Genomic DNA, 27,691 nt, shown 5'->3' with positions numbered 1-27,691 from the left:
GGGTGCAGGCTGGGCTGAGATATACCCCCCACACATAACTTTTTGTATATAATAATGTAATATGACTGTTAGAACATTCATGAGTAGTTTCATTTGTATTAACATAGAAAAAAATACCTTTATGACACACTCCTTAATTCCTTGAGGGCATGCTACATCACAAATGCCTAAGTATTTCATATTTTTGAGGATTCCTTAAGTTTCCTATCTCTGCAGTCTAATTACTTTCTCCAGGTAATGAGCTATATAATTAAAGCTTACTTAAATATACAAAGAAATCCATAGCTTTAGAAAAGAGATATACATATTCTAATCATCTACAGCACATGTGTCAAACACAAGGCCCTCGGGCCAAATCCATCCCGCCAGGCCTTGCAATGTGGCCCGCACCACGCTGTCATCCCTGCACTCCGCTGCGTTTCCATCACAATGACAGTTTATGACTGTTCAGTAAACCATTCGGCCCGCGATTTAGGCTGGATTTTAGATTTTGGCCCCTTCTCTGATTGAGTTCGACACCCCTAATCTACAGGTACCCAGAACCACTGTTATAAGTCAGGTCATTCACCACTAGAACTTTTTCCTAGCTGAATATCAGCCCACCATTACCTGGATAGTTCTTTTCTTTTCCTATCTATTTAATACCTTGAGCGTTAGTCAGTCTCCTAACTGCCTATACAGAGGAGTCTTTCCTTATCTAGAAGGCAAACTTCCTAAAGAAAATTTAGCTCTGAAAACACAAATTAATGTCATACACTGGATATTTTTATTCTGTGTTATGATTTCAAAAGTGCAAGTCATTTTAAAAATTATTTAACAACATGAAATTTAATGTTTTAGGAAATTTTGAAGAACTACTTTTCGGATATCTGAAATCCTATCTGTATTCCCTCAAAACTGACCAGTACTTATAACCAAATTAAGAGAGGGGCCACATTTCTCATTTCAGATGTCCACATGTAACTTTATTTTGGGCAAGCCTATGCCATGGCTTATAATTGCTTTTCAAAAAGATGTTAAGGCAGGTTGCAAAAAATGAGCACATTTCTCCCCCTGTGCCTCTTCCCCATGCATTTTGGCCCCTCCCATAAGAGGTACAGTTCTGTTCCTCTCTGTGAACTTGGGTTGGCCCAGTGACTTCACTTGGAATAGTAGAATGTGGCAGAAGCAGTGGTGTGCCAGGTCAGAACTGAGCCTGCGAGGTGCCCGGCATGCTTCCTCTCTTTAATTATCTCTCTTGGCTCTTCCCAGACACCATGTACGCAAGGCTGCACTGTGTTGCTGCATGTTGAAAAGCACACAATCCAGTTGGTCTCATTGCTCCAGCTGATTATCAGCCAACTCCCCAAAAGTCTACCTAGTAAACTGGTAGTAGACGCGTGATGAGTGCAAGTAACTAAAAGAGCTGTCAACTGAGTTCAGCCCAAAAAGCTGACCCACAAAATCATAAATGAAGTTATGAAGCTGAGGGGTAGTTTTACATATCAACCAGCAAGTGCTCTTTGCATCCCACAAAAGATCGAGAGCTATAGTAGTTCTACAAAAACACCTACGCAAGCCCTCAGAAATTCAAATGAAGTCAATTACTCCTACCAAATTACGATGAAATGTTCTACACACCTGTCACTAGGAAGCAAACCTGAAGATTCTTCCTCTCCCTTCAGTGTATCATAGGAATCAACAGGCCTGAAAGACAGAAAAGGTTTATGATAAAAATAAAACTTTGATTGCCTCCCCTGGGTTTAAGAAATAGATAACAAAATTATGTTATTCTAGCACCTGTACGAGAATGGTCACTTGGTTGAAAACTAAGCACATAGGAGAATTTCAATCAATCACTGAAGAAAACAGACCTACAACTACCAACAGACATTTGCAATTCATTCCACAAATACATGCTATGTGCCTTCTACGACCCAGTAGGGCTCTAAGGAAACAAAACAAATGTATTGGCCTCCTAATGCTTACATTTTAGAGGGGAATGCAGGCCAATTACAAGCAAATGAGTGCATACCATAAAGCAGAGAAGGGCACATGGAGAAAAGGAATAGGATGAGCCATGTTTTTTTGGATGAGGCATTTTGGAAACTTTGAGAAGGTGACACTGGATCAGAGACTTAAACAAGATGAGTAAGACAACAAACATGTGAGGGAGCACTTCTCCGGGCACAGGAACTAGAAAATGCACAAATCCAAGGGCAGAATATGTTGTGCATGTTCAAGATAGGAAAGTGGTGATAGTGCAGCTATAACACACCCAGTGAGGGGAAGTCAGAGGAAGGTAGGTAGACCAAAGGGCCAAGCCACTTCATACAAGCCTTCTAAGGCCCTGGGCGGAGTTCAGGTGACATTCTAAATGTGGGGGAAGCCACTTGGAGACTCTGAGCAGGAAAGTAAGGTGACAGGCTCGTATTTACAATGGGATGGGTTCTCTCTGGCTGCTTGTGTTCCTTTGTATAGAGAACGGATGGTAGGGAGCAGGAAAACCTATTAGGTACCTTCAAAGAGAGGAATGGATACAGCTAAGGCAAGCCAATTAAAAACCACATGTACCCATTGGCAAGGGAACAGACCTTCTATACTGGTATATTCTGACTATCGTTTCCTTCTCTCTCTCTGCCTGGTGCTTCTGTTCTTCTGTGTGACGCTTCTTCTCCTCCGCCTGGCGCCTCTGCTCCTCTGCCTGGCGCTGCTGCTCCTCCGCCTGGCGCTTCTGCTCCTCTGCCTGGCGCATCTGTTCTTCTGCATAGCGCTTCTTCTGCTCCTCAGCCTTGGCCTGACGCTGCATCTCCTCCTGCTCTTCCTGATATTGTTGCTCCTTCAGTTCCCTCTCTTTCTCAATAGTGAGTTGTTCCTGAAGCTTCTTCCTTTGGTCCTCAGTTATACCTTCCTCATGCCTCTGTCTCCTCTCCTCTTCTCCTGCTCGGGTTCCTTCCCTGTCAGAAGACTTGGACCCTTCATCCCAGGTGGCTTCCAAGGTGGCAACAGAGGGCTCCCGTGTGGTCAGAGCTGCGATGTTTGAGTTCAGGACCATCAGCTCCTGCACAACCGGAGGGTAAGGGGAGGAATTTGATTAAGGTATTTCTATATTGTTTTTAATATTTATTGTAGTTGGCCCAGAATTCTATTGAAATGATGTTAAATTTTATCACTAACAAAGCCACACATGAGTGATGGAGATGTAACTTAGAAGAGGAAGATACACTAAGAGTCTGTAGATAAAATAATTTAATTATTCAGTAGAGAAACTAGGAGAAATGTTGAAACATCAAAGCAAAGTTCTGATAAATCAGAGCTCATTATATTTTTCAAAGAGCTATGTTGGCAAGTATGTGGCAAAAGCCAAGTGAAATGCACAGTCTTCCATTTTTCAGCAGATTTCATCAAGACAGAGAAGGAAGAACGTGTTCCAACACTACCTCATTCAAGAGCTTGTAATTCTCTCTCTCAGCCTCCTGCTGAGCTCTTTGCCACTCTTCCCTTAGTTTCTCCTGCTCACGTTGGTATTTTTCCTACAAAAAATTATAGCATATTGATTAATAGCTAATTAATAGGCTGATGTTAATCTTTTTCATTAGCAGTTTTGCTAGCCCCACCTTTCACCTCAATCTTCAAAGACAGAGATATTTATTTTAACCAATCAAATTTTAGTCCTCAAAATAGAAAAGACCCTATATTGAAGTAAAATACAGGTGCTGGGAAAGGGTAGACATTCAGAATTGTACCCAAATGCACCCTTTACCATGGTTGTAATTCATTAAAGCCCCTAAAGCTAACTGTAAGAGGGACTGAATTTCTCTGCAATAAACCGGCAGTAAGTCCTCACAAAGCCTCTCACTCATACAAAAATCTTATATTCACTGCACCATTAATACATTATGGCCAAAACATGGAAACAACCTCAGTTTCCTGTGATGGATGACTTGATAAAGAAGATATGAACATATATTTACTTGAGTACTACTCAGCTATAAGAAAGGATAGAATATTATCATTTGCAACTGTATGGATGGATCTTAAGATTATTATACTAAATGAAATAAGTCAGAAAGACAAGGACAAGAACCATATGGTTTCACCCATATGTGGGATATAAAAACAAACAAACAAGAGATACAAATAAGCTCATAGACACAGACATGGTGGTTAACAGAGAGGAAAGGGATGGGGAGAGGAGGAAGAGAATAAAGGAGGCCAAGTATATGGTGATGGAAGGAGAACAGACTTTGGGTGGTGAGTGCACAATGGAATATACAGATGATGTATTATGGAACTGTACACATAAAAATTATAAAATGTTATTGACCAGTATCACCCAAATAAAAATTTAAAAAATATTACATAGAAAGAAAAAAAATCCAAACTAGAGTGCTTCATATTTTCTAAAAAATAAACACAAGGGTTAATAAATTATTTTAAAAGGAGGATTCTGGAAAGCTTCAAAATGAAAGGTAACTGTCTTTGCGTTTTAATAGAAAATTATTTTAATGCAAAAAAATAATAATTGCATGTTAATGCAAAATGCACTCTCTATCAAAGTATTTGTTCATTATCAGGTTACTGACTTTTTAAATTTTTTTTTTTAAATATATTTTTATTGATTTCAGAGAGCAAGAGAGAGGGGTAGAGAGAGAAACATCAATGATGAGAGAGAATCATTGATTGGTTGCCTCCTGCACATCCCCTGCCCCTCTGGGGATCTAGCCCATAACCCTGGCATATGCCCTAACCAGGAACCAAACCATGACCTCCTGATTCATAGGTCGACACTCAATCACTGAGCCACAAAGGCTGGGCAAATTTCTGTTTTCATTTGCTTCTCAATACTAGTGGCATTTAGGGTAACAACAGGCCTGCTTCCTGTTGCTCCATGTTATTCTGCTCTACCTGCAGCAGGCGGTCCTGCTCCTTCTGCCACCTCTCCTGCCGCTTTCGCTCCTCCTCTTGATCCCACGCCCAGCGGCTTGGGGCACTGATAGTTGGAACTGGAAGCTATCCAGTTATGAGAGAAGAGATGCAAACAAAGAATATGTTACTTCATTAAGTCACCTATGGAAGCATATTTGCATACATAAATTATTCGTATCACCCTGTGTCTAAGCTGTACCAAAGGACAGCTGGCTTTATATTTCAAAATAGGTCTTTTCAATTTGAAGAGACTGGGTCACCTTATTTATTCCTATAACAAGTGAATGCTACTTACATCAGGAACCACAGAATCGGAGCTTCCTGTATGGCAGCATGCAAGTAAGGAAGAAAAAAACACAGTATAAGACTTCTCATTTCTATGAAATAATTCCATTCAGAGAGTTGTGTCTCTAGCTATTTCTATGCCAGTATACTAAGTGACATCATTTTTTTTTAACAACAGGAGTAAATTCTTTTTTCCCCTCTTAAATGCCATCTGTTTGTTATTCATCTTCCAAATTCAAAGTCAGTTTAAGAGAAAAAGGCAAGAAGAAAGGTCAACTATAGGTGCTAAGAGTATAATACATCCAAGTTCTAGATAATAGCGCTGGATCAATGGTGTATTTCTGAATAAGTTAGAGGGTAAGTTTATTAATAGACTGGGATACTATTTCATAGTTTGGCATATTTAAAAAAAATAATTTCAAATATTACAACATCTACCAAATCTAATTTATATTTGCCACTATTCAATTACTACGTGAGAACTCTAAGCTATTTTTCTTAAATAAGCAATCACATCACACATGTGCAAGAAACCTTTCCTTTCCTTCTACTGTTATTTGAAACATAAATATTCAAACTTCATATGTATGGCATAGTGTTATTGTTTTACTTTTTGACAGTGTTATTCTATTTAGTCTTAGGGGCATCTATATAAGCGCGTGTCTGTAGTACAATGAATACAAACAAGTAAGCAAATTTCATAAAATATGTGTCATATAGTATTTTTAAATTTTCCTGAAACCTTAGCTGTCAAATAAGTTATTCACTTATACAATTATATTTTTAAGAAAACTGTTTTGAGACTTAGGAAAATATTCTTCACTTAAATAGCCTGCTGAAGAAAAGTAAGTAAAAATTAGAAGACAGAAGAAAAGTAATTGCTTTATTTTAGTTAATCTAAGCTAGAAGTATCATACTGCATCAACTAAACTACCAGGGAAAAACAGAAGTTTAACAAAAATATATCAAAACCACTAAGGATACTAACACAAATAAACCTTACACATGCATAGCTGATGAACTATTTCTATGTGTGGTCAAAAGACCGTAATTCAACAAAGGGAGACTACTAGGAAATTGACAAAATATGAAAATCCAGTAAACATCGTGTTACAAGGTAAGTTTGTGAATGTTTGATAATCTTAAAAGTAAGAAACCATAACATTTTAGACACCAACAGCACACACTCCCCACTGACCGAGCCATTGCATCTCAAATGTTTGGATTTTACTTTTAAGTTCTTGACAGCGAAACACAGAGCTCGAACTGCATTCATGAGACAGAGCATCAGGCAAACGTGAGAGGGAAGAAAATGCCACATGCATAGCACATCGTAAGGGAGCACTGCCCAACTACACCAACACAGAGGACCTCAAAATTCACTTGTTCACCAATGTCACCAAAATTTATTTACTTTTAATTTACTTCCAAGTCATCAGAGCAGTGCTATTAATACTCCAAAGCCACCATCCCAATAATGATAGACAACTCTGCTTTTTTATTGGGAACATTCTCCAGAACCAAAAAGCAGAGGTCTTTAGAAAGTTAGCCAATGATATGTTGGTGTAATCTAAGAATATGCAATTTGTAGGAAGAATTAAGGCTTAAATGAGATGCTTCATTTCTTACTGTCACCCAGTGGGGAGATGGGGGAGGAGTGTGTGTTTAATAGCATCTCAATTTTTTAATTCAAAAGAAAAAAGAAACTTCAGAGGTGCAAAGGACACGCAAAGACCCATTACCACAAAGGTAGACCCATGAGCTGTAAGAAAAGCCTGATGACCCTAGGGAAAGAATAGAAATGGGTTATGTCGTTGGTCATGATGACAGCCAAACCGAAGAGGCGCAGTGCCCAGCACCACAGACCAGCAGGAAAGGTGGAGGGTGGGAACAATTCCATGAAAATGCATGAATTGTTAGCTTGGTGGTTTACCTTGTTCAAAAAATTGTGATCGCCTTTTTAAGTTTTTCAAAGAAATAGGTTCAGATGCTAGTTGAAAAATACAAAGAAAAATCAATAAGATGTCATTCATTTTAATTTCTCACCACTGGAAAACTAAATGATACTTGCTATATATCTTTCTCATCTATAGCAATATTATTATTTTGATAATAAAAACGACAAAACTGATAGCCATAGAAGATATGTATTATTTCAATGCACAGAGACACACGTAGTTTTAGTAGTCTATGCTATATTCAAATTAGTAAAAGGAACTAATATTTTGATTAATAAATTTTAGCAGATAAGCAGTCTAGTTTCACAAAAGTCAAAACAGCTTTAGGAAAATGGAAATTAAATATTTTTGCTAAGGTCAATAAAAAAAATATCTTCTAGTACAAGGAAAATTGTAATGAAGAGTTTTCACAATATAGCTGAGTAAAACAGAAACTAAAGAATAACAAGGAAGAGGACAAGAAAATAAATAATAACCAGAGAAAGAGAAAATAAAAGCAAATGCTAAACCTAAAACATTCTTCTAACTAGAATACTTTGTTCTCATTTTCAAGATCTTTCAGCCACCAACTTTAAGTAAAACAAATGGAGTCCTGTCAAATAAAAAAGAAAAAGAAAAAATTCTGACTTCTATGGGTCTGTCGCGATATTATGGCAAATGATTATTATACTTCCATTTATTCATAAAATATAAATGAAATTATTGCTTGATGTTCATTGTCGTGTAGTTATCTAAAGAAAAAGCTGAAATGACAGGCCTGTGGTGCCACAGTCACTAAGGAGTTAAGTGTCTTATCAGTTTTCTTGGCCTGAGTCACTGGCAGAACAGGACCCGGATGTCTTATATTTAAGATCATGAAGAAAAAAAAATAAGCCATTCTTTAAAAACTCCTTTGATAAAGAATGCAATATCAAATAAAACATAGTCACTTCTGATGGTCAGAAACTAAACACAAAGGTAAATAATCAAGAGAGGAAAATGTATAAACTTAGTTTGGCTTTGACATTGGACTATGGACTGGCAAATGCAGATTCAAAACCACCAGCCTGCTGTGAAAGCCCAGCCGGAGTCCTGGCAGTCTAGTATCACGTTAAAAGAAATTTCATCTTCTGTGGGTCGCTTTCCCCGGCCTATTTCTTTTGTATGCCTATGGAAACGTGTGGTAGCTAAATTATTTATAGGCCAATAGAAGGAGGAAGAGAATGATAACTCCATAAAGCAAAATTATTCTCCATACTATGCCTGCTTTTTCATTACAAATGAGTACTTTTGCTAACAACTGTCATTGCCCTGGGCACTTCCCTATTAATACTAGCCGCCTCCAAGCTTGTCCCTTTCACAACACTAAAGGGAGGAAGGAAACCTCATTCATCGTTTTGTGTTTAACCAAGATTCCCTTTGGCAGCATTCCACAGCAAGAAGGCCCATGGCCTGGGCAAAACCAGTCTTTCTTCGTTGGCTCAGGCACACAGGCTCTCAAAGCTCCTGGTCATGCTGCCAATGCTTTGTTTGCAGAGCCTGCACCATTCTACAGGGCAGCCCCGCGCCCTTCCACATGGCTGCCATCCGATCTGGGTGCTAACCTTTTAGTTTCAACTTGCAGGGGATCAGTTTTTCTTTCACTCACAGGTATTAATGTTTATAGTAACACAACTGCGGTGCTATGACTTTTCTTACACTATACATGTGAGTTATAATGGTGATGTCTACCTTTTAACTCAAAAGTACTGCTTTCATCACGAATCCCATTGATTTCCTTGGACTCGGTATTCTGGAAAGAACAAAAATGCCGGTTAACAACATTCTCTCCAGTTGGACTCGGGGCTTAAACAATGCATTTCCCATTAATGCAAGTATCTTTTAGTTAAATGAATTGTGGAGGATATTAACACATTCTTTTATATGTAATAGATATTTTTTCATGATTCTTTAAAATTTTTTGAAAGGATTAATGACCAGCTGCAAGCATGGATGGCTTTAAATTCAATCAGTCATTAATTTTTTAAGAAACAAATAATGATTAGTCCATTTGGGCTTATATTTATGAATAAGCAACGTAGTTATATAGGATTCCCTAACATTTATACTTGTCTCACAAGATGTAGCAAGACCGCCTTGTTAGATAAAAGAGGGTATCATAGGATAACTATAATATATATCTAGGGAGTCAACATAAACATTTATTTGAAATCTTAAATCTAAGTATTCCTCTGATACTTAGAAAAATTTCTACATTATAATTATTTTAATCAATGTAACTGAGTATCTTTTAACCACATATATAAGTCTACCCACCAAATTCACTTACTCAAGATTAAAAATGCTTCATGGGGTATTAAATTGCACACAATTACTATACTTATTTTACCAATAAAGATCAAAGAAAGCATAGAAAAGCCATAATGTATAATTTTACATAATTAATACTTCACATTCACAAAGATCTGAGAAATGGGTATAATGATGAAAGATTGGAAAGAAACACCTGCAAAACACCAGTATGGGATCTTTTAATTTACCATTATGTAACTCATTATTACTCTAATTATTAATGAGTAATGCTCATGATGTTTAAAAATACATTTTACCCTCATTACTATAAATGATCTTATTTAATTATTTGTCTTTTAAAGTAGCATCAAAATTGTCCAAACAAAATGAATTCTTTTCCCCCAACACACATTTCCTACAGTTTCTTTGCTCAAAACAAATATTCCTCTTTCTCAAAATACTTACAGAATTCTGAAGGCTTTCTGAGAAATCAGTCATTATTGATAGATTTGAAGATCTGTCTGAGTTGTAAATTCCAGAAGTTGCATCAATCCACTTTGTTTCAGGTGAACCTATAATTTTGGTAGCCATACTGGTGAGATTGAGGGTTTTATGCCGTATAAATGGCAGGGAAGGCTGGTCTTTGCCCCAATCTGATTGGCACGTGAAAATCAAGAAATGAGTACACATAAATGTTGACATGGAAAGAACAAAGTTACTGAATGCACACATACAAAATTCACATACACAAGACAGACAAACAAATCGGGTTGTGTGTGAAAGAAATGAAAAGGATTTTACCAAGAGACCACCTTCCGAAAACACAAGGGTTAGATCATGTTAATAATGAAAAGACTAGCAAATTTGCTGAATCTTTCTGTAAACCAGGAATGGATATTAATGTTTTTATATCAAAAGTTAGTAGGTTCTGGGGTGGTTTAATGTCCATTCCCATCTAACTTCTGTAACTAAAAAATACAATAATGAAGTGTATTTTGAAAGTTTGAGAATGAAAATTTGAGAATGAATAACAGAATGTATTGTGAAATTTTCTTGAGAATGAAAGGCAATCCTCATTTCAATTCTATTAATTAAGAAATATAATAGTGGAATGTATTTTGAAGGTTTCCTGAGAATGAACACAGGAATATGGCCTACCAAGTTTTCTCTTATACCGGTTACAGTTTTGGTGCTGTAGAAAAAGTCCAATCATAGTCTAATTCTTAATACTCAACATTATTACATGACTCCCCAGTGCAGATACAACTACAGTATCCTTAAAAAAAAAAAAGTGAGAGAGATATTTGAACGAATTTAAAAAACACACACACAAAAAACAATAATCTTCAATTGATATATGAAAGTCAGTCACAAATGTTTAAAAATACATTTTACTAAATAATGTAGAATTCAGCAAATTTGCTAGTGAAAAGTTTTCAGACAGGCTATTCAAGGAAGTATTAGTCATGATTGTCATAACATAACCAAAAAAATCTTTTAAGCAAAAAAATTTTTAAATGAAAAGAAAAAATTGTTATTGAAGCAAGCTATTATAACCACTTGCCAAAGACCAGCTCCCAGTTTAAAAAGCCAGACACAATGAGAAACCAACTCACCAGACTTTCCATAGCGCCTGATATCCATTACTAGGTTTCCAGTTTCTTGAGCATTAGCCATGGCTTCTTCCCACTCTTTAGTGTCTTTATATGAAAACTTGGTATTGTTGATGGCAATAATTTCATCATCTACCTGTAGCTGAGAAAATTCTGCTGGGCTACCTAAATCGAGCAAAATAAGCAACCAATTTAAAAATAAACAAGTCCTATGGTCATTGATTATTTAAATTAAAGAATAAATGACTTTAACCTCAAATAACCATTTCTCATTATTTTTTAGGTGAAAATGAGTTACAAAATTTCTTAGTTATGAAACATTTGAGTATCAGCAATACACAAAGCACCAAGGGCATATTTTATTGTATAATATATGTCACCTTCATTAGCATTCAAAGGACAAATGATAAGATCATCTGTTCAAAAAAATTTTTTATTAACCTCCTCAGAACAGAGAAAATGTTCAATTATTTTAAATTTTTAAATGTGAAATAAACTACGCTTTAGTTGAGCTTCCAAATCCAAATGCATTTTGGAACAGAAGGAAACAGGGCCACTTAAAACTGATTAAAATTACTACTTATCATTATCTCATTGGAGAAGTCTTGAAATTTCAAAGAAAAAGCAATTTAGCATGCAATTTTATGTAGTTAAAATATGCAAACGAGAAACTCCTCTTAGATACCATAGTTTTCTCTTTAATTTTAGGCCCTGTGGTAGGGCTTGACTTGGCATAGTCCTGAGTGGGGGAGGGGCATTCCTTTTGCCGAAGCCCCAGAGCATCCTGAGGTCTCCATAGGCCATAGTTGCATTAGGACACTCTGAAAATACCATTTAATTACACAGCACAGATAGATCTACCACATACACAGATGATCGGGTCCTATTAGCATTTTCAAATATTAAGCCTAACATTTTGACAAATGAATTCTGTAAAAGTCACAAAAATAAGACTCTTCAAATCTAAAATTAGTTAGGCAAGGAGAACAAACAACATGTGGTTTGTAACTCAACTATCAGTCTCAGGGAAGAGGATGTATCTTCTCGCTTTACTGCCGCATTTTCCACATGTGTGTTCTCCTGTATCAAATAAACCGATGTCTGGGGGTGGGGGGAACAGCATAAGGTAGCGAAGAAGAAGAAATTTCAGTAGAGCAAAATCTATGAATTACCTGCTTCCACTGATGCTACGAAGATCCCGGAAATATCCCATTTTACTGTAAACCCAAAGTCAAGGCCGTTCCCAGGCGTCTGGTTTATGCTGATTCTCATATCACTGAACTGATCCTGAAAACAAACATGAAACGGTGGGATCAGGTGTCGCTGGCACCCACGTAGAGGAAAGTCTATCCATGAAAGAAGGGAGGCCGCAGGCAAGGTACACTTCAATTATGTCATGATCAAACGGGAGCTGCATCCTTTCTTCCTGGGTTTGATAAAATCTTCATTTATACACATATTACCACGTTTATTATTTTTCTCCTACATTAGGGGAAATCTATATCAACAGATTCTTTTTCACAATATATCAATTGGCCACTGATTAAGTTTATGCTTTTGCTCACCATATAATTGGGTCTAATGTAAAGACTATTTGTTTATACCCAGGAATGCAGTTGAGAAAGAAAATGTCTGTGTAAGTGTGTGTGTGTGTGTGTGTGTAATGGAACATTCTTAAGTCCTGACAAAAGAAACATTCTGCCGTTTGCAACAACATGGATGTATGGTGCTAAGTGAGGTAAGTCATGCAGAGAAAGACAAGTACTATATGATACCATGTATATGTGAAATGTAAAAAAAGCCCAACTTGTAAAAATAGAAAATGGTGTTTACCAGGGGATGGAGTTGGGGAGATAGGACAGATGTTGTTAAGAGTACGCATTGCACAAAGTAGTTAATAAGCCCTAGAGATGTAATGCACAGTAAAGTGAACATAGACAACATGTATTAAAATCATCACACTTGTTGGATAATAGAACTTAATGATCCTAACCTCTAAAGAGAAAGAGTGATTATGTAACATGATAGAGGTGCCAATTAGCACTATATTTATACAGATATAAATGTATCAAATTAACATGTTGTACACATTAAATAGATAGTGTTATATGTCAAATTCAATAAAATGTCAGTTTTGAAAATACAAAAAAAAATTTAAATCATTTATTTTGAAAATGTCACTATGCTTATAAAAAAGCTTCAAACACTGAACTTAGCTGAATCATTTCAAGGGGTTCACAGACACATAATTCAGCAACCAGGAGTATGCTTACCTGGGACAGGTACCACCCCTAAAGAGCATTTGAAATTTAGCAAGGCATTTTTGCTTGCCCCACTGCCACATGAAGAAGCTGCAAGATGCTGAACTATGTGATCTCTGAGGAACCAGCAATAAGAAGCCAAGTCACTCCTTACTGAGACACCCTGAGCTGCAGGCCACAGCTTCCTTGAAGTGACATGAGCTCAATAGCCACTTGGACAATAGGTAGAATTTTATTTCTGTGTCCATCATTATACTGCACAGCAACACATTCTAAGTTGCACAAACATTTTAAGTTTTACAGTATACTATGCCTGTGGAAATTTAACTATGTTTCATCGTTTGCATGTTTTGTTTTGGGTAAACAGCAGATATGAAGTTTAGTTTAATGAGTTTTTCAGACTAGTGTGTTAGTTCTTTGATTCATAATCAAAGAATTTAGACTTAAGAGTTTACTATATATATATATATATATATATATATATATATATATATATATATATATTCTTAAAGCCACTTTATTTTTCAGAAAAATACCTACAACTTCTACATTATAATTTGGCAGTTAAACTGAAACTTAGGCCCTACTGAGCAATTCCTAAAGCCTTATGCTTAAATTTTTTAACCTCTAAAACAGGTTTAAAATCCAAGTGACAATATTCTGAGAAAATTTCTCATTATCTAATAATTAGAAGGAAAATAGTAAGTAAAGATTTGAGAGCATATTATCTAATATGGTCACAAAAGCTAGGTGCTATAACAATATCCACTTATTCATTTGCTCAACATTCATTAATTGTACATCTTATTCTGCATATGACACAGTGCTTAGCTCGCTGGGAAATAAAGATGGATTAGGCATGGCTCTTGCTCTTGAGAAATAATTACTGATTCTTGAACAGTGGGTATGGAATTTTTGAAGAAAAAGTTTGTAACTAATAACATAAAAAGGTTTCATCAGAAAGCTTGTAAAACAGTTTAAATATGGGAACTCAGATGCAGCTCCTGAGAACGCTCATTAATAATCAGCCTTAACACCAATCCCCAGAATAATACTCTGCTATGAATAGACAAAATTACTAGTTAGTTCTACTCCTTAACAAAAACTACCACACACTTAGAGATGACTCAACAAAAAATAATTGGTCATCTTCACTACTCTTACCCTCCCAAATTCCAACTTAAACCCAATTAAAATGCAGAATCTACTGCTATATTAAGGGCAGAGAGGAAAATGATAGGTTAGATATATAAGAAACTGAGTTTTTTATCATTAAGAATAAAAGACAGGATGGAGATTTAATAGATAATCTCAAAGTACATGAAGAACACTTTGTGGGAGACAGCAAGTGAATGTTTTCTGGCAAATACAGGATAAAAGCAAACAAGTTTAAGCCATGGACGGGAGAGTCTCCCAATTATATTAGACCAGAAGTATTGTCTACAAAGGGCTGCTCTTACCTTGGAAATAAACCTCTACTTGGACATATTAAACAAAAGGGCAGATAACCACCTCCTTGGAAGTTAACAGAGGACAGCCTCACTGTGGCTACAGCCTGGCAGACTGTTGTGTGTGGATCCTTGGCACTGTCCACAGGCAAAGAAGAAGAATGAACCACCTGGACAACTGCAGTCCATTCTGTCTATAATCAGGTGACTCAGGCATGTCACTGAGCCTGACAGAGCCTTCTCACTCACAAATACATTGATTTTCAACTTTTTCTTTTTTAAAACCCTATAAAAATGCACAAGCGAAATCTTGATGCATACCATGTCCCTCCAAAAGTAATATATAGCAAGAATTAAAACTAAAGGGTGGTTATAGTTTCAGGTTAGGGGCCCCAGAGCCCCACCTGCATGGCCTCCTCATGGCAATCCTTCCAGCAGCTCTGTGGAGTTCAAGGTTATTAAATTAGGTTACCCCTGAGACTTCTTACAGGGGAACATAGCTATAATTATAGCCAAGCATAAACTCTTCAGCAATGATTTCACTTAGGATTTCTACTCCCATGTTTTTCTCTGCATGATGCATGTCACATAAGTATCTTACAAAGGATCCATGCTTCAGAAGATAATGGAGAATTACTTTTTGAACTGGAGGGAACCATGAATATAAATTATTGGAGGAAATCTAGATTCTTCATGGCTGACAAACTACTATCCCTAGTAGTTTAAGTAGTCTATGCCAAGAACAGTAAAATATAGTTAGTTATTAACATATCAGCACTTAAAAATGAAAATAATTTCCTTCAAATCAGGTATAATTTAAACCGAACTATATACTGAAAACTGTGGTTTTTAAACAAAAACATGATGATCTGGAGTAGTAGTAAAAAGATTTATTTTTATGAAATCTAGTGAATTAAGATTCTCACATATCACCACAGATGGGAAATAATGAAAAACAGGGTTAATCTTATAAAATAACAAGACAGTCTCCTCAACTTTTCCAACTAGATAAATGTTTACTTAAGGGAAGCCTATTTAAGTTGATAAAATTCAACACTAAAAGTAGATTCAGGCTATAAAGTCAGAAATACCAGGGGAAATAAATAATCTTGGATTTCTGTACAAACGGCATTTGAGTGTCTTTTTTTCCAAGGTCTAAGGTGAGCCTTCAAATTATGGCTCTGATCTGGCACTGGACTAACCTCCTTCACCAAAAGAGACTGCATACCTCCTTCTTCCACGTCCCCATTCCAAAGACTCAGGGCATTTCCAGCTCTAACACTTACTCAATCAACCCTTTCCAAACTTATCTCTTACCTACCAGATCCATTTACAGTCCTCATCCCATCAGACATCACCAACTATTCCTTTTTTTAATACATTTTTTATTGATTTCAGAAAGGAAGGGAGGAGAGGGAGAGACATCAATTATCAGAATCAGTGATCAATCAGCTGCCTCCGACATGCCCCACACTGGGGATCGAGCCCACAACCTGGGCATGTGCCCTGACTGGGAATCAAACCCTGACTCCTGGTTCATGGGTCAATGCTCAACCACTGAGCCACACTGGCTGGACACCACCATCAATTCTTGCTTCTAGGAAATAGTCTTCCAAGTCACCCATTATTTCACTTTCTCTTGCTTTTCTCCTCCATCTCTCCGGACACATCAATTTCATTAGTATGTTCTTCCTCTTTCCATTTTCACTTTGTTGTTCCCGCCAAAGTCTCCCATCTTTGTGACTACAGCCTTTCCTGAGTTACCTCCTTCACTGCTATATCTTTAACTACTAACAAAGCCCAACATATCCAAAACTACATTCATTAGCTTCCTCCCCTAACCTGCTCTTCCGCCTCTTGTTTTTTATATATCGGTTAATTATATGACTATCCAACCAGATGCCTACCTTAGAATATCAGGTTCTTTCTGGGGCTCTTCCTCTTTCTTCTCCTAACTGCTCCCCACCCTGACTCCACACAATGATCCTCACCCCCACTACCCACCACACACACATGCATTTAATAGTGTTGTCAAGTCCACAATCCATAATTCCACCTGGAACTACCCCAATCTTCCATCTTCTTTTAAGTTATCATCTTAGTTTGGTGTCTCCTCTAAACTACTGTGGTCACCATCCAATAGGCCTCCAGTTTACTTTTCCCCATCTTCCACACAGCTGCCAGAACATGGCAATTATTATATTACACCTTATTTAAATGCGCGCAGCTCCTTACTGTCTACTGGGTAGATTTTAAACTCAACAATTCAGAAATAATTCTGATACATATGTACCTTCCTCAAAACAGTCTTAAGAATTATTTTCTCTTTATAAACCAGAAGATAGTTCAGTCCCTATGGGCTCCAAAATGGTAAAGACAGGGCAAAGTTAAAATAAGTCAACATTTGGTGTTTTTCCTTAAGGCAGTTCTCAAATTTGAGCAAGTCATATTTCATAAACATTAAGGTCAGAGAAATCATATTTGTGGCCTGATCATTTAACTGGCCTGGAGCATGTATATAACTTTCAAATCTCAAGAATTTCATTGGTAATAAGGTGGATGATACCACCTACTTTGCAAGGTTATTGAGAGGAATAAATGAAACATTTAAAAGGTGCCAAGGCAGGTGGTTGGTGCCTAGTAATTACCTTCTTTTTCCCATGGAAACAATGTTATCCATTATATATATGCTGGTTAAGCAATTAAAGAAAATCCTATTTAACACTCACAAACATAGCTGTGAAGCCAACAATACTCAATCAACATTCAGCAAACACAGACCCAGACACTGTGCTAACAGTGAGCAAGACCGGCTTGTTCCCTGCCTTCACACAAAGTCAGCTCTAGTGAAGGTGACAAGCCAATAAAATGCATGTATGAAGCTGTGATAAGGAAAGCCCTGGGTGTTATTAAAAGGGGCATTTAATAGGCTCAGAGGTCAGGAAATGGACATGTAAAAAGCTTCCTTCCATACATATCATTCTAGATGTGGGTACTGTTTAAAAAAAAAAATCAGGGGAACAGATTGAAATATGTGGGCTTGGATGGGATTTGAGAATTCAGGGCTCTGACTGGACAAAATAAAATGAAAACCTGTAGGTAACAACAATTTGGGGGAAAAACATGAAAGCCACACCTGGGGGTGGTTAGAAGAGGATGAAGGACTCTCTCCTCTTGCTCAGGGTCACCCCCAGAATTGTCCCAGCAGCCTGGACTGGCAAGGGAAGCAGGCAACAGAGCAACACAAAAAGAAAACTAGGGAGAAAGGGAATAGAGAGGACTAAAATCCCAGAGCTCAGCAAAGAAGATGGGAAAGAAACCCCTGTAGGCAGGAAATGAGGTCATATCAATTTTTTCTCACTATGCCTTTCCTTTTTTATGGCATAACCCCACAATTCTGTGATAGGCTCCCAACCAGTCTCTGCACGCAGATTTCATTTCCTTAAAATAGTTCTATGCAACATCACAGTGCTTACGTTCCTAAAACAACCATTCATCTTAAAACTCCCATATTAAAGATCCCATAAGGAACTAAGTTACCTGCTGGATAAATTTATGCTTCAGCCTAGTAATCAGGGCCCTAAATGCAAATCAAGTCAGCAAACACTTCCAACTCTGTGCAAAGGCCGTGGAGGGTATAAAGAACACTAGTGACGAGGCACAGGGAACACATGGAATAAGGAAGAATTCAGCAGATGGAGCTTTCAAGGGTGAAAAATTCAATTCCAACTTGGGGAGGGAGATATTTGTATTCACAAAGGATAGAACCCTTCTGGGCTATAAAAGAATAGGAGGACTTCTTCAAAAGACGGAAATGGGTGAAATAAACAATTTCAAATGGGTGACAATAAAAACAAATATTTTATGTGTTCAAACAGTCTCATTTGGCTAGATCACCTACTTCCTCTCTCTTTCCCACAACACGATGTGGTGTAGGTAGGAAGCTTGAGTCAGACTGCCTGGGTTCAAATCCAGACTCCACCACTCAGTACCTGGCAGGGCCTTGGACAAGTACTATGCTTACTTCCTGCCTGCATTTCCACAACTATAAAGCAGTGATCCAAAGATCACTGAGGACTAACTAATGCCCTGAGGTTGGTAATCCCTCAATAAACAGCCGCTAACTGCACTACTACAGGAGTTTGAGATAGTGATGAGGGACCGCAATACTCCCGAATGCCCTGGACTTCACTGCGCAGATCACTGAGGCTTTGCAGCGAGAGATTAGTCCAACCTGGCACCACCCAGGTGCCTCCGATGCCAGGCTCTGTGGAATGCACCAACACATGTGACTATTTACAAAGCATCTGCATTGATGGGTGCAGGGCCTGAACTTCCACTGAAGCAGGGAGAGAAAACCATAACATCAGGGAAGATTCTGGAGGAAGAAAGAAAAGAACATTCCTAGCAAAAGTGCAAGAAAAGAGCGAGAATGAAGACCCGAAGAACAATTATAAAACTACCAAGGCACCTGGTTCAGCCACGCGCTATGCTTTAACTTTTCCATTCTGTGAACTCCTGGAATTATAGTTTGGCCAAGAGTTTGGAGGAGTGTTCCATATGCCTTGGAACATTAATGACCAACTGCTTTATGCCTTCACAGTGTTTTCCCCTTTTCAGTGACATGGGTGGGGGGATGCTACATAAGCTACTTCGCTCTGAAGTGACACACCCAGCATCTCCGTGATGGGAAAGTGGCCACAGGACACACACCTATGTTTAAGAACTCTAATGGTCCCACTCGTTAGATGAAGCCTAATTAGCTTGGTGACAAAGAAGCCTAAACCCATTAAGGATGAAACCTGACACCATGCCATGTTAATTCAGGTTCCTCTGACCTGCACTAAGCGGGGACACACCCACACACCACACCGAGCCTCTTCTTAATCCGTGGATGGAAGCTAGTCAACTGTCGCCGGAGGGAGTTGGGTGCACCGAGCGCCCACACACTGATCAGGCTGCTTGTTTGGATTTGCTGCTTGAAAGGGGAAAGCTCACATGCAAGTCCCTAAAACAAAAGACACCTGGCTGCTGTTTGTATTATTCATCCACTGGTACCTTATGTTCCCCAAGTATAACGTAGGCTATTGTTCTCATCTGAAACTCATATTGCTAACTAATATTTCCAATTCTTTAAAATGAAGTTAAATACCTGAAACTGACATCAAATTTCATTAAGTATAAACTGTAATTGAAAAATAAAATTTTTTAAAGTAATAAAAAAAAATGAAAATTATAAAAGTAACTTCACACTAAGGATTTTAGCAAGCTGCAAAAATTTACTTTAGATAATGCATAGGAAAAGCTTAAAGAAATATACCTAAATGCTAACAAAGATCACCCATTAATAATGGAATTACTTTCCTGCTTTTCCAAATTTTTGCAACTACATAGTACTTTATAATCAGAAGAAAAAACTTAAAGCTGTAAAACTTTATAGAACTAATAAAAATCCAATATACCAAAAAAATATGCTATTTCAAATTATCTATACTAATAAAAGGGTAATATTGGTCACAATGCCTGGCAGGAGGGTTGCAAGGGACAACCAAATAACTGACCAGCAGGCTGCATGGGGCAACCAGGCCGGCAGGAGGGACAGTTGGGAGCAACCAGAGAGGGGCAGTTAAAGGTGATCAGGCTGGCAGGCAGAGGCAGTAAGGGGTAATCAGGGTGGTGGTGGGGGGGAGGGTTGTTAGGGGTGATCAAGCAGGCAGGAAGGTGAGCAGTTAGGAGCTAGCAGTCCCAGATTGTGAGAGAGATGTCCATCTGCCAGTTTTGTTCCAATCCCTGCCAGTTTCGGTCCATCCCCCTGTGCACAAATTTTATACACTGGGCTTCTAGTTTCACATAAAGTCTATAACTTAGGCCATGTTCTATACTTCATGTTGTACCTTGGAAAACAAATAGGAAGGAACCAGAAAAATCTTTAACCACTAAGTTAAAGAATTGCAAAAGCTCCTCTATGCAAAGAGATTAATATATTAAAGTGCTTAAGGATGGTTTTTTCTAAAAGAGAAAAGCTTGATCTTCTAGACCATTAACAGCTTTATAGCTTGCATATAAAACATACTAAAAAAAAAAAAACAGTCATGCCGAAACCGGTTTGGCTCAGTGGATAAAGCGTCTGCCTGAGGTCCCAGGTTCGATTCTGGTCAAGGGCATGTACCTTGGTTGCAGACACATCCCCAGTAGGGGGTGTGCAAGAGGCAGCTGATTGATGTTTCTCATCGATGTTTCTAACTCTCTATCCCTCTCTCTTCCTCTCTGTAAAAAATCAATTATATATATATATATATATATATATATATATATATATATATATATTTTTTTTTTTTTTTTTTTTTTTTTTAAACAGTCATTACTTAATAATTCTGTTGTCATCTTTGGGGTTTTGAAGAAGGAAAAACTACAAATACCTCCATTCTTCATCTGATGGTATATTTGTTTGGATTCCAAATGTTAAGAAAAACAATTGTCATACTGTAACTAACCCTCAATATTACCATTAGGACTAGACTTTTTAAAGTATAAAATGAGCATTGAAAGTAACTAGAAGGTTAATATGATAGAGAAAGAAATGCCATGTCCGTAGAGGCCTTCACCTCTCGTGTGTACCAATTTCTCCTTTCGGTCAGTTAATGTCCCTGAAAAGGGGCATTTATTATCCATTTTATCTATTAGACCTGTATCTAAAGCTTCCGGAGTGAGTCCTGCACCTGAATCCAGGACTGCTCTGCAGCGAAAAGTCAGCAGATGAGCAGTGGAAAGAACACCCAAATAAACCCCAAGGAGATTGGCCAACAGACTCAATACACCCATGTCACAGGGCCATCTGAATCCATAAACTCAGAGTTAGAAGAGACCTACTTCCTCCAAGATCTGCTCAATATAAATGCAAGCTTACATTCCACATTATCAGCCCATGTGACCAACCACAATGCCTAGAAACATGGGTTAGAGGTAGGGGTTCCAGTTTAGATACTTGTGTTTCTGACCCTGGGTGATTACATGCCATCCCAAACTCACCTTTGATGGTGACACCTCTGTCTGTGGTGAGCTTCTCCCTTCTCCAAGTTCAGGCATTGAATTGGGGCCAGATACTGAAGACCAGGTAGCATTAGAAGTGGCAGCCCAGTCCTGGGAGAGAGACGAGAAGGGGGGTGTAGGAGAGGGCAACCTCATCACACCCTCTCCTGATGTCACTGCCTCTCTTTCACTGAAGAAGCTGGAAGCCAGCTGGCTTGGATCAGACTTTTGCACAGAGGTGCTGACCGAACTGTACTGAGTTCTCTTAACGCCTTCTATGTCTCCATTATACTTCCAAACGTCATCCATCTAAACAGGAAACATCATTTTAAACTTGGTATTATTGGATTTCTGTTTTTAAATGTGTACAGTCATATTTTAGTAAAGATTACTAAAAGCTTGGAGCACATTTTTTCATACCCGTGTAGGAGGAGGAGTTGTTTTCACAAGAATTTATATTATAAACAAACTGAAACTTGCTTTGCTCATTTACATTAGTCCAGGTCAGTAGATAGAACTCTACTCTTTTTAATTGTTGAATACTCTATAGTATGGATATCTACAATTTATTTATGTGATATGCATTCAATGTGTTCACATTTTTCTGTAACTTCCAAAAACACTGCAACAAATACCCATTTATCTTTATAATCAGAATATTTTTATAGCACAGATTTCCAAAAGTGGACTTGCTAGACCAAATGGTATTTACATATAAATTATATATAATATCTTTTAAAAATTATAGCAAAACACACCCAAAGCAATGTATAAAATGTCTGTTTCGCCTGGCCAGAATTGCCCAATGGTTTAGCATCAACCTATGCACCAGGAGTTCACTGGTTCGATTCCCAGTCAGGACACATGCCTAGGGTTCGGACTTGATCCCCAGGGGGTGGTATGCAGGAAGTAGCAGGTTGATATTGATGTTTCTCTCTCATGAATGTTTCTAACTCTCTCTTTCTTTTCCCTCTCTCCCCCTCTCCCTCTTAAAATCAATAAGAATATATATATATTTTTTTAAATGTCCGTTTCTCTGTATCCTTGACAACACTAGACATTTTGAATCTGATGGGTGAGAAGTTGTACACCTCATGCTTGCTCTTTTTTTTAATATATTTTATTGATATTTTACAGAGAGGAAAGGAGAGGGATAGAGAGTCAGAAACATAGATGAGAGAGAATCATCAATCAGCTGCCTCCTGCACACCTCCCACTGGAGATGTGCCCGCAACCCTGGTACATGTCCTTGACCGGAATCGAACCTGGGACCTTTCAGTCCACAGGCCAACACTCTCTCCACTGAGCCAAATCGGTTTCGGCTCATGCTTGTTCTAATGAGGTTGAACATGCACCTAGGTCCTTTATGTTATCAACCATTTAAATCCCCTCTCTCTTGAGCTGGCTATTCATTTCTATACCCATTTTCCTATTGGTTTATGTTTTTAAAATGGCCCTACCAACCTGTAGGGCCATTTTAAACCTTAGGGATATTGACCCTATATTTATAATACATGCTACTAATATTTTTCCCAAGTCTATAAATTATCTTTTGACTATGTTAAAAGTGTCTGTCATATAAATTTAATTTTTATGTTGTCAAATATGACTGTATTTTACTTAAGATAATGATCAGGAGTTCTTCCTGGCTATTTAAACAAGTTTCCCTCACTTCAATTTTTTTAAATTATATTTTTCCTCTTTTAGATTTTAAAAGATTCCACATTGGCAGAGAAAAAAAGGAATTTGAACATTGACAGTATGAAGTGTATTGCTTCCTTCTATATAATGAAAATTAGTAAACCCACTTTCAAGTCTGTGATACTGCTTTATTCTTAGGGCAAACGATTCCATATCTTTAAAAATACTAATACAAATAGAAATAAATATGCAATTTTTGAACTTAAGATACATTTTAATAACTACACTCAAACATATCAAGTTCTTATGAAGTAGAAAATGACGGAAAGTAAACATTTGTACATAAGAACTGAAAATATTTAAGTCAAACCATATGAAACTGATGTTTTGTAAGTCTAAAAGTACTGACATCTGGCAATTTCATATAGTTCAACCTATTACTTTACAAAAGCTATATCTGAGAAAATCTGATGCTAAAAAATAAATTCTCTGCCTTAGAATGTAGCTTATTCATTCTTCAAAATGTATCAGTTCTATTTTCATTGAATTTAAAGCTTAATCAATTCTGTACCATTGCTACATTGTAAGCATTAAGTAGCATGAAATATCTATGAACTCTGCATTGGCTAAAATAAAAATTGCGTTATACATGTTATGTACATTGTACATATTAAATATACATAACTCAATCTTCTGCACAAGTACACCAACAGTTTGCTCATGAGAATCGAGTATATGAACTGAGAACACTTTTTACCGTGTAGGATCTCGGGAGCGATGAGATTCCCCTTGAGTGAGAGCCAAAAGGTCTCGGTGTGACCACAGATGTCAACCTAGCTGTATCAGTTTTCTGGTAACTTCTGGGGAGAGAAGCTGAAACTCGAGTCGACTCCATTTGTGTAGTCAGCGAACGCTGGGCAGACAAAGGGGCCGGGCGTTGTTTTTCCGTGGGGCTTTTAGAGGGAAGCTGAATTTCAGCAGGTAGAGGGTCCTCTCTTTTCACCACAGTTGTAGAATCTTGTTTAGGGATTTCTGTAGGGTATGTTGTTCCTTTCTCTTCTACTCTCTCCCCCTGATGACTTGCTTCTGACATTGTTAGTGTCAGGGGAAGCTTGTCTTCATTCAATGCATCATCAGAAGAATATATTCTGCTCCTCGATGTAACTGTAGACGTCTGATTTCGGGATTCCCTTAGTGGAAACACCATGGCAGCAAAGTTAGGCATTTGGCATTCCAAGGTGGAGAGACAGGTCTTATTTTGGTAATTAACATACAAAATGAGCTGGGAATAATGTGCAATATAATACTAACTTCACACGATGTGCAATATAATACTAACAGAATATGAGGTGAGGATAAATACATGCAATTGTTTTATGCCACACTAAGAAATATTATAAGGGTTTGACTTTTCTTTTCAGAGAGGTTCCCAAATAATTCACAGGGATTTTTTTTTTAAGTTGTAAAGAAAAATAAGGAAAGAAAATTTTAATAAGGAATCATTCACCAAATTTATCCACAAATGTATAACTCTTCCAAATTTGACACACTATAAAAATAACTGCCTGGCAACCAATTTCAACCCTTCAAAGATGTAGATTCCTTGTCAGCCATGTATTTCCTGTACATGATTTATAATAATATAGTAAAAATAAAAGACTGCAAAAAACACAGACTTCCATTAAGATCAAGTTATCACCTAGTTTCATACAGCTTCATAGAATTTGCACGGACAGTCATTACAGATTAAAAGTCACCACTCATACATATGGAGAAAATGATGAAACAGTCTCATCTCTAGCATTTAGTAAGGAGTGCCTCTTAAGCTGACAGTTGCATTTAAATGAATGAAACTGTGTTTGCATTTGGCTTCTGGGGCATAAAGGAGCTTTGTGTAATTTCACCTGACAGCACATTTCCTTTTCGACATTATCCTTAAAGTATATTTGCCATTTCCCTGAGCTGTACCTAACCCAAGGTTTCACAGAGTAACTGCTCTAACAGGAAATTTTAATTTGACCTTTACTCAGTTATGTTGCAATGCAAAAAATAAACCCTCACAATTCATTTTTGTATAGTTTTCCTTTTTAATTGTAACACTGGAATGTGGAAATAACTCTGTTATATTTTACACAATTTAGTTGAGTGTGGGAGCTGGTTTTACTTGACTACTCCATTCCTAAATTCATTTTAAAAGGAGGAAAAAAATAGTCCCTTTTCTGCACCAAATATAGCCAACACCACCCACTGCATATGAATAGCCAATGTAAATGAAGAAATAATGTATATCTATTTAGTACTCAATTCTTTTGTCAATCCAAGCCACTATTTTTCATAGCAATACTTTGCTTTTTCACTGCTAAGCAAAATGCTGAAAGTTTCATTGCATATTTGGTTACAGTCTAATCACCCTGCACATGCTCAAAATGTCCATTTCTAACACTGGTCTCTCAGACCAGGAGATCTAGCCAGCCTATTACCTGTCCTGCAGCATTTCCTTAAATGTCTTAGAGCTTTTCTCGGATTTCTCCAGCGCCTGCTTTTCAATTTCTTCCCTCTCTTCTTTTTTCTTCTGCAAGTCTGAAGTGTAGCTTTTTCGACGGTCTTTCCATTTTGCAAGGTCCTAACAGAAGAAAATCACATCAGCACAGGCATACCTGAATGGCTACACACCCTTTCTAGCAGTGAGAGCATGCCAGCGTATCCCATTACATCGCTGAAACTATTCACTCCCACTTGATGCCAAGGTGCCCTAATTTTGCTTTTTATAGCCAGCGTTTCTGTACCAAGCCTTTATCTCATGTGTCTGCCTAAAAAACCTGACCTAATAAGACAGACCCCATTTTTGTTTTCCTGCCTCATTGCCCATTTCACAAAGAATGCTAAATGCTTGTAATTAGGTGCCAGGTCAGAAGGAGCAGGAACTGTTTCAAGTTCATTTTCATCTCACTCTAATAACCTGGCTGCTATATGAAATGACATTTCTTCACCAGTGAAACTAGCAGAGAAAATAATTATAAAATGGCTAAGCGTGGATGCACACTGGGTCTTCCATTGAATGAGCCCTGAGCTCGGTCCCTGCTTGGAGGCAAAGGGTGTATAAACAAAGATAAATCAGATGTTCTCCCCAGCCCCCCACCCCCACCCCCGCCCAGGAACTCTCAGTCTGGAAGGGAAAGACGGGCATGTGAATAACAATTCAGCAGTGAGTGCGATAGGATTGCAGAGAGAGTAGGGGTCAAAAGGAGAGCATGGCCTACCTCAGGCAGGGGTTGCAAAAGGCTTGACTGGGGAGGCCAGCCTCGAGTACTGACTTCTTCAAAGTGGATAAGCTTTACATACGGACAGGGCAATAAGGAAGATCACACAGAACAAGGGGACACTGTTTCCCATGTTCCTGGGAAGGGAAGTCTCTCCTCGCCAGGTGAACCCTGGACAATCAACCTGATTCAGCTTGACGTTAGCCCTAGCAGTCTAAGCTGGTTCTGACATCCAGGGGCTTAAGGCATTTTTCAATGGTACAACCTTCTCTATGTTTCCCAAACAGAGAAGTCCCATATTAAGAACTGCGAGTCATTCTGGCCCAAGTAGAAGCCTCTCCGAGTTCTCAGACTAAAAGGAATCTCACCCCTGGGACGTGCAACATTAAGTTTGGTTTTAAACCCTCTGGAGCAGACCAAGCCACTCCTGCTTTAAACACAGCCTGAACCTTATAGGAACCATTTGCAGAAAGAACAAAAGTGTGCATTTCCTCCTACAGGATCACAAGCATGAATTTCTATCTGACCTAACCTAACTGATGACTCCTCAACACTATTTTCACACCCCAGACAGTTGCCATGCATGTTGGCAAAATGACATGGAATTCCTGTTTCCTGACAATTAAACTGAGTCCCCCCCCTCAAAGAGGCACTGGAATTTTGAAAAGTGGCCACAGCAGGGGTTGAAAAAATTAAGATTTACTCTCTCTGGGCCTTTTGTTCATGCTACCACTCAACTCTATTACCATAAAGATGTCCTCAAACATCTTTGGGTTTGCTTTGTATAGCTTATAATACTTTTATGCTCTGCTTTGATTTATAACAATTACTCCTTTCAAAACAGGCCAAGCTCCCTTCTGTAGGAACAAAACTATGGCAGTTCTGTGAAAACACCTAACAACTCTGATTCAGATTATATGATTACATTTCCAACCATACTGTTTCTTCTTAAATCTCCTCTACAAACTCTGAAAACCAGTTCATCTCTCCACACTGATGCCCAGGTTCTGCCGAGGC

General features: G+C 37.9%; 1 protein-coding gene across 22 annotated transcripts in view; it reads right to left on the bottom strand.

Annotated features, from left to right (window-relative positions):
* LMO7 (LIM domain 7) overlaps positions 1-27,691 on the bottom strand; it is a 222,627-nt gene that overhangs the window by 11,074 nt on the left and 183,862 nt on the right. For 8 of the 22 annotated variants that reach the window (XM_036459087.2, XM_045588704.1, XM_045588707.1 and 5 more), the window contains 13 exons: positions 25,895-26,037; positions 24,172-24,604; positions 21,774-22,082; positions 12,208-12,322; positions 11,039-11,200; positions 9,888-10,075; positions 8,862-8,922; positions 7,127-7,183; positions 5,204-5,241; positions 4,888-4,992; positions 3,420-3,512; positions 2,574-3,040; positions 1,621-1,686 (listed from right to left, as the gene is read on the bottom strand). In XM_036459087.2, the coding sequence (XP_036314980.2) occupies positions 1,621-1,686; positions 2,574-3,040; positions 3,420-3,512; positions 4,888-4,992; positions 5,204-5,241; positions 7,127-7,183; positions 8,862-8,922; positions 9,888-10,075; positions 11,039-11,200; positions 12,208-12,322; positions 21,774-22,082; positions 24,172-24,604; positions 25,895-26,037 (2,237 nt within the window). The remainder of the gene's footprint in view (positions 1-1,620; positions 1,687-2,573; positions 3,041-3,419; positions 3,513-4,887; positions 4,993-5,203; positions 5,242-7,126; positions 7,184-8,861; positions 8,923-9,887; positions 10,076-11,038; positions 11,201-12,207; positions 12,323-21,773; positions 22,083-24,171; positions 24,605-25,894; positions 26,038-27,691) is intronic. The other 14 variants (XM_036459090.2, XM_036459092.2, XM_036459094.2 and 11 more) reach the window with 9 other exon arrangements.

Source organism: Pipistrellus kuhlii, unplaced genomic scaffold, assembly GCF_014108245.1.
Source record: "Pipistrellus kuhlii isolate mPipKuh1 unplaced genomic scaffold, mPipKuh1.p scaffold_m20_p_3, whole genome shotgun sequence".
NCBI lineage: Eukaryota > Metazoa > Chordata > Mammalia > Chiroptera > Vespertilionidae > Pipistrellus > Pipistrellus kuhlii.
The sequence above is the reverse complement of the archived record's forward strand: the minus strand, read 5'-3'. Positions and strand labels throughout refer to the sequence as shown.